This window comes from Aegilops tauschii, chromosome 6, assembly GCF_002575655.3.
Source record: "Aegilops tauschii subsp. strangulata cultivar AL8/78 chromosome 6, Aet v6.0, whole genome shotgun sequence".
NCBI classification, from domain to species: domain Eukaryota; kingdom Viridiplantae; phylum Streptophyta; class Magnoliopsida; order Poales; family Poaceae; genus Aegilops; species Aegilops tauschii.
The window spans coordinates 297,331,572-297,337,888 of record NC_053040.3 but is presented as its reverse complement, the minus strand read 5'-3'; the positions used below and the strand labels follow the sequence as shown (position 1 = coordinate 297,337,888).

At 47.4% G+C, this 6,317-nt stretch overlaps 1 protein-coding gene across 2 annotated transcripts; it reads left to right on the top strand.

Annotated features, from left to right (window-relative positions):
• The first annotated feature begins 987 nt into the window (after positions 1-987).
• LOC109781924 (B3 domain-containing protein Os02g0598200) lies at positions 988-6,049 on the top strand. 2 transcript variants are annotated; one of them, XM_040392516.3, is made up of 7 exons: positions 988-1,283; positions 2,105-3,032; positions 3,214-4,528; positions 4,639-4,758; positions 4,855-5,015; positions 5,466-5,732; positions 5,834-6,049. In XM_040392516.3, the coding sequence occupies exons 2-6, from the start codon at positions 2,118-2,120 to the stop codon at positions 5,715-5,717; spliced, it is 2,763 nt and encodes a 920-aa protein (XP_040248450.1). In that variant the 5' UTR covers positions 988-1,283; positions 2,105-2,117; the 3' UTR covers positions 5,718-5,732; positions 5,834-6,049. The 2 variants fall into 2 exon arrangements, with proteins under 2 accessions (XP_040248450.1, XP_020196102.1); XM_020340513.3 differs by having other exon boundaries at positions 989-1,283; positions 5,828-6,049.
• The last annotated feature ends 268 nt before the right edge of the window (positions 6,050-6,317 follow it).

Genomic DNA, 6,317 nt, shown 5'->3' with positions numbered 1-6,317 from the left:
GCCGGAGGGGCGACGACGAATGCGTGCGGTGCGGGGGGGCTACGTGGGGGTGGTGAGCTAGCGGCGCGACGATGGCCGGAGGACGAACCAGCCTCGTGGTCGTGCGCCCCCTTGCGGCCGGTGCTCCACCACACCATGGCTGCCGGCGGCCGGCGAGCTCGAGGAAGGGGAGGGAAGAACTAGGGTTTGGGTGTCGGGTTTCGAGGAGGCAGCAGGACCGGAGTGGGAGCATGGACTGACCGGGCGACGGTTTCCCATTAAGAAGGACGGCGACCGTTTGCCTGGGCGAATGACAGGTGGAGCCGACTGCGCGTGCCCAATTAATTTGAACGGTGGGAGGTAGGTGGCCGCCTGCCATGCGGCCCTGATGCGAACGAGAGACGCGTCCGTTCGCTGTCCGCCTAGACCCAAACCGAACGCATGTTTACGCTCGAAATGAGTCGGACCGGATACAAAACAGACAAAATGAGTTCAGGCCGTCGTGTGCTGGACCGTGGGGTTTGTCCGTTTTGCCTTAAATGGACACGGCTGGACGGGAGCGCTGGAGTTGGCTTTAGGCTAGCCATAGTGGGAGTAACTTAGCTAGTAACATGACGCATCCCAAAACAAACATGCTTATGTGGTAAAGAGTTAATGAGGAGAGAGGTGTTTGGGGTAACATACTATGTTACTGTAACATACCGTATCCCAATGCAAAATGAGTCTACAACCTAATAAATAAAGTCTTGCATGACACTAAACTTATGTTACTGCCCACTATGAAGATAGTAATATAGACTAATAACATATACATGTTACTGCTTTAAGTTACTTCCCGTGACTAGCTTTCGGCGGATGAGGCGAGTGTGCGCAGAGTCCCAAGAACCGTGAAACCTATGGTCGAGGCGCAGAACGGCAGAAGACCAGCAGTCACGGATGGTCTTGCCTCCACTGCCAATTCGAGCTTCGCCTTAAACCCTTCCCTCACTAACAGGCGGGCCCCGCGTCCACCCACCGGTGAAACCCATCCCTCCCGTTGTGGGGAGTGGGGACTCGTATTTTGCGCTTCGGGGGAAACTGCTGGAGCAGTGGAGTCCGCAGCAGCAAATACGAGGCGTCGCGCTCTTAATACCCAGCCAAAACAAATAAAAGAAACAAAAAATCGAGCTCTTCACTTTTTCATCCCGATCATCCTGGCTTTAGCAGAAAGGCGCATTTTACTGGCGAGGAGAGCGCGGTAGTTGCCAGATACCCCCTGATGCTTTCTTGATTTGGCGGGGGACTCAGGTGGCCCGGAGCCGGAGGTGAGGGTTTTTTGATTTGTTCGTTTGGGCGTTTCATTCATGGGGTAGCTCAATCGTCGGGGTTTCTTTGATCCTCGAGTTCCTGGAGCCAAAATAAGGAGTGATTTCTGGGAGTGATTTCTTGTGGATTTTCGGTCTAGTGTTGGGTTTCTTGTTGGATGTGTTGAAAGGGGCAAGTAATCAGAAACCGCACCCTTCACATTCTCATCTGCTCCGTCTCTGTCTCGCACCCAGGGTGGCGCGGCGCGGCGCGCCGCTCCGTCCGGCAAATGCCCCAGTCCCGAGACAGGCGAGGCCTCCACCTATTTCTCCCGACCTGGAAGAGCAGCCCCGGGCAGCCCTTCTTTTCGCGGCGAGGGCGTGGGGATCGCCTTCGCCGCCGTCAGAGAGAGAGAGAGAGAGAGAGAGAGAGAGAACAGAGGGGAGAGCTCGTTCTGCTCCGTGCATCCAATCGTCGGGTGGGGGAAGGGCACATCGGTCATTTCAAATTTGTGTTTAGAGAGGGATTATAGTCTCTGTAAGTCAAATGTCAAATACTCTCTCCGTTCGGAATTAGTTGTCGAAAAAATGGATGTATTTAGACGTATTTTAGTTCTAGATACATCTATTTCCGAGACAAGTAATTCCGAACTGATGGAGTAGTATTTTCAAACGGGCACAATGTGCAATTGCAAAGTACTTTTGTCCTTTTGTTTTGTTAGTTTTTTTTTGCAAAGTACTAGTACTTCAGTTAGTATCGTAAAAAAAGGTACACTCTTTTTGTTTCTTTGAGGTTCAAGAGATGATTAAGTGGCTTTTTGTGCTATCAATTGTTTGGGCAGGAGAAGGGAGAGGATGAGTAGTGGTGAGCTGGCACGCCAGGACCGATCCAGGAGCCGTGACACGGAGATGGAATGCGAGGAGGAGGAGGAGGAGGAGGATGAGACGTGCAAAATGCTCAGCGAGGAGGAGGAGCAGGAGGTGGAGATGTGGGACAAGAAGGTGCAGAGCCGGAAAGCATCCACTGGAAGCCTGGAGAAGGGGAGGAGAATGGAAGAGCCTATCGAACTGAGCGACGACGCTGATGACAATGAGACGATAATGGAAATGTCGAAGAAGGCGGCCAAGCACAAGGAGAAGAAGAGGAGGCACAATGACGATGGTGACCATAAGAAGAAGAAGAAGAAATCTGTGAGCAGCCATGGTGGTGACAAGAACACACATAGTGCCGATCGTGACAAGGATATGAGGAGGGACATGCTGCTCTCGCCCAACAAGAACAAGGGCCCTTTCCATTCCAAGGAGAAGAGCTGGAAAATGCCGAGCAGCCACGGCGGTGATAGGAAGATGCACCGTGGTGGTCACCACAATGATAACAAAAGCAGTATGATGTGGAGGTCCGAGTATGACAAGTACAAGGGGATGAAAAAGAAGGAAATGAACAAGGATAAGAAACCGTGGCCCGTGCATAACGGTGGCAGCAGGGAAGAGAAGAAGAAGACAGCGCTCTTTCTGTCCAAGGAGGGAAAAATGCCTATGCTGGACGACAGCAGCAACAAGGGAAACAAGAGGAAGAAGATGCCAATGATGTATGATAAGGTGAAGAAACCACGGACCAGTGACAAGGATGACAAGGCAGGCAGTTATGACAGAAAGAAGACAACACTAGGCTATAACGCAGGGCAGAAGGTGCAAAGCGGTCACGGAGAGGAGAAAAAAGTAAAATTTGCATTCTTCAAGGTTGCAGGCGAACATTTTGAGGAATTCCTGGTATGCATAATGTCATCAGTTTTGCTCTTCATATGTTTTCATTATGCTACATGACTTTGTGTTGAGGTGCATTTGCTCTTGCTCATATTAGTATGACCTTTTTTACCCTCTTTTATATCCCTTCACTTCTTTGTGTGTACCGTGATGATGGTGTTTAATCGGTGTGCATGCTGATGTGCAGTTGATACCACCAAAGCCGGCAGGGGCACCCAAAATGGTGGGCTTGACTAATCAGCTTGTATGTCTTGAAGACTCAGAGGGGAAGTCTTCAATGGTCAGGCTATCAGTGGTAGATGGTTCCCTAGCTTTTTATCAGGGGTGGAGCAATTTTGTTTCAGACCATTCCATTAAGTGGGCTGAAATCATCCTGTTTGAGTACACTGGCTGCTCAAAGTTTTCTGTGCGGGTCTTCGGTGCGGATTCTTGGGAGAGAGTATCTTTCATTGTTGAAACGCGAGGTGAAGAGAAGAAACAGAAAGAGAGTTATGCACCTGATGATTTGGTCCCATGTCGGTGCTCTAGAGACATAAATGGTCATCATTATGTTTCTGGTGAATATATTGGGAGCAACAGGACGAAAACAAAGTCTGATGGATATACAGATAATGCTGAGGTTTCTCCCAGTAATTTAGTTGCTAAATCTATGAGTGCAGTTCCAGGGACATGTCGTATGTCTGCCAATTCAACACAAGATCCTAACGGAGTAGTAGGCGGGATCGTATGTGGATCCTCAGTGGCTCCAGATAACAAGGATGGACATTTGGCGAATAGGAAGCACACAGCAAATGCTATTTTTCCATCATATATCAAAGATACTACAAGGAGCCCTGAAATAATTGTAATGGCTGATGAAGCTCCTTTAGCACAAGAAAATAAGGACACAGTGGCTCTTGATAACAAAAAGGAAAATCTTAGCATTGGAGAGTGCAAAACGAAGTGCAATGCTTCAGTAACGTGCAACAATGAAAAAACAACTAGGCTTGAATTAGTCCCAGTTACTACTGATGCAGCTCCTTTGTCACAAGAAAATGGTGATGCAGTCGAGCTAACCACATTTGTTGGTCACATAGAAGATTCAGTCATGATGAAGGAATCTACTTCGGCAAAATGTGCAGAAATACACGGTTCAGACGAAGATTTAAGGAGGAAACAAGAAGGAAATACAGTTCGATTAGAATGCACTGCTGCTGTGGACAAATTTCCTAGCAATAACAAGATGGACACCAATGGAAATGCTTGCAGCAAATATGAATATCCAGGAAGTTTCCAGTGCTTGGAGAAATGGAAGGGGGCGACTGTGAGTGGTCGAGAGGCTCTTGATGGCACTGGACTGATTAGACCTGAAAAAAGACTGAAAACTGAGGAGAAATTGGTTGGTGCAATGGGAGTAAACCCTGTTGAACGCGGGTATGATGGTACTCACTCCTGTGTGCCTAGCCAAATATCAGAGTCTGGGCTTACTAGGACGAAGATTGAACATTCTGTCAATGGAAAAGGTGAACGGATGCCTTACCATAATTTTCTAGGGCTGCTGCAACTACTTATTACTTTCTTTAATAGGGAATTAACGTCAAATTTTATAGCATATATACATTTTTGTTTGTAGGCGCTACTGGTAAACCTGAAACAAAAATAGAGCAAGTGGGAACCGTGGAAAGCATTGGATGCAGACAGGAAAGGAACAATATTTCTATAAGTGCCAACCGTGCAGTTGCACGTCAGACAGGTGAACTGATTCTATCTGTTTTTTCAGTGTAGAAGCAGAGAGGTTTGCCAACTAGGCAAGGCATTTCTTATTTAACACTGAGATTTTCCCATGCAGAACATCATTTCTTCCGAAAGGAAGATACGAAGTCTAGCAATCCTGCGCCCCCGGTGCCTTTGCTGCCTGTCAAGGTTGAAGTTTCGGAGTTAGATGATCATCGTCCCGTATTGAAGGCCAATTTACAGTTCGTCGTCCCTTCTACCGCTCAGACAAGGCTTGTGAGTTGTTTAGATACCATAAATAGTCTTCTTTTGCAGTTTCACCATTACTACTATTTTACTACTACTTTCATGTCTGTATGCTTTAGTATATTGTGGTATAAGACATCCATCCACCATACTATACCTAGCTATCTTAGTGCTTTCGAAGGTTGTTATGGAACATATGCTAAGATCGCTGTATCACTTGATGTTGTTCAAAGCTAAAGTTTTAAGCGTGCGTACAAAGCTTGTGAGATTGTTGATGAAGATGGAAAATCCATTAAGCTGTGCCGTGTAACCACCACATCAGATCTCATTTCTCAGAATGTTGTTATGAGTACATCTTCATCCTCGTGTAGTAGTCGTGTGTTGAGGTTTATCAGGTCCTTGTGGTTTCAGTCTTGGCGCCATTTAGCTGCCCCTCACCAACCATTTACTATCTATCAACATGTTGCATCTTCATTGTAGGAGTTACCCGATCCACTCTCCAATGCTGTCGGGCGCAAAGGGAGGCTGGACCAGAACATTGTAATGCTGAAGGATCCTATGAAGAGATTATGGCCGGTGTTCTACCATGAGACCTCCTTATTCGTGGGCTTCACCGGTGGCTGGAAATCTTTCGTCGCAGCAAACAAGCTTGAGGCAGGGGATCTCTGCGTGCTTCTGATGGACCTGGATGAAGATGAGCTAGTGTACGATGTTGAGATCACCCGGAAATGAGGCCATTGCTCTTTGGTAAAGCTTTCACCCTAACGCTTTCAGATCTTTTTTATAGCCGCCGGGCAACATTTTTTTTGGCTAACACCTGTTAATCTCCCCTGATGCTGTAGAGGCAGTGATCAGCATCATCAAGGAACATGCTTCTGTTCTGTGTGGCTGGAAAACTTTTGACGAGGATGTGGTATACATCTTTGTGTGGTTCGACCCTGGAAGACGCTGGCTGCTCGGTGTATTTTGTAAGACTGACAAACATCCTGGAAATGTGAAACTCAAGCAAGGGACATTTTATTTTGGAGAAGTGAAGCAGGAAGCTGTATGCCTTGTAGCATCAAGTCGGTCGTTTCGCTTTTGCTCTTTTATTTCTTGATTGGATCCCGTGGTTTGAAACCTTGGATCGGTTTGGGTAAAACCATGACCATGTGTTTCGGCCCATCAGCGAGTGATGTGGTGACAGGTGGTTGCGTTTCATGTCTCGGCCCAGATGGCAAGCCTCATTAGACAGAAAGGAAGGGTGCTAGTAGATTTCGATAGTCCCCTGAATTTCCATATGATTGGTTGGTTGCCATCAGATTAGTCATACTGTGCTCTCAGAAGTAGGGC

What these genes read in the sequence shown, in the direction of transcription:
- LOC109781924 (XM_040392516.3), top strand. Translation starts at nt 2,118, where the DNA reads ATGAGTAGTGGTGAGCTGGCACGCCAGGACCGATCCAGGAGCCGTGAC. An exon ending in AACATTTTGAGGAATTCCTG is followed by an intron (nt 3,033 to 3,213) that starts GTATGCATAATG and finishes GCTGATGTGCAG; the next exon opens with TTGATACCACCAAAGCCGGC. An exon ending in CTACCGCTCAGACAAGGCTT is followed by an intron (nt 5,016 to 5,465) that starts GTGAGTTGTTTA and finishes TCTTCATTGTAG; the next exon opens with GAGTTACCCGATCCACTCTC.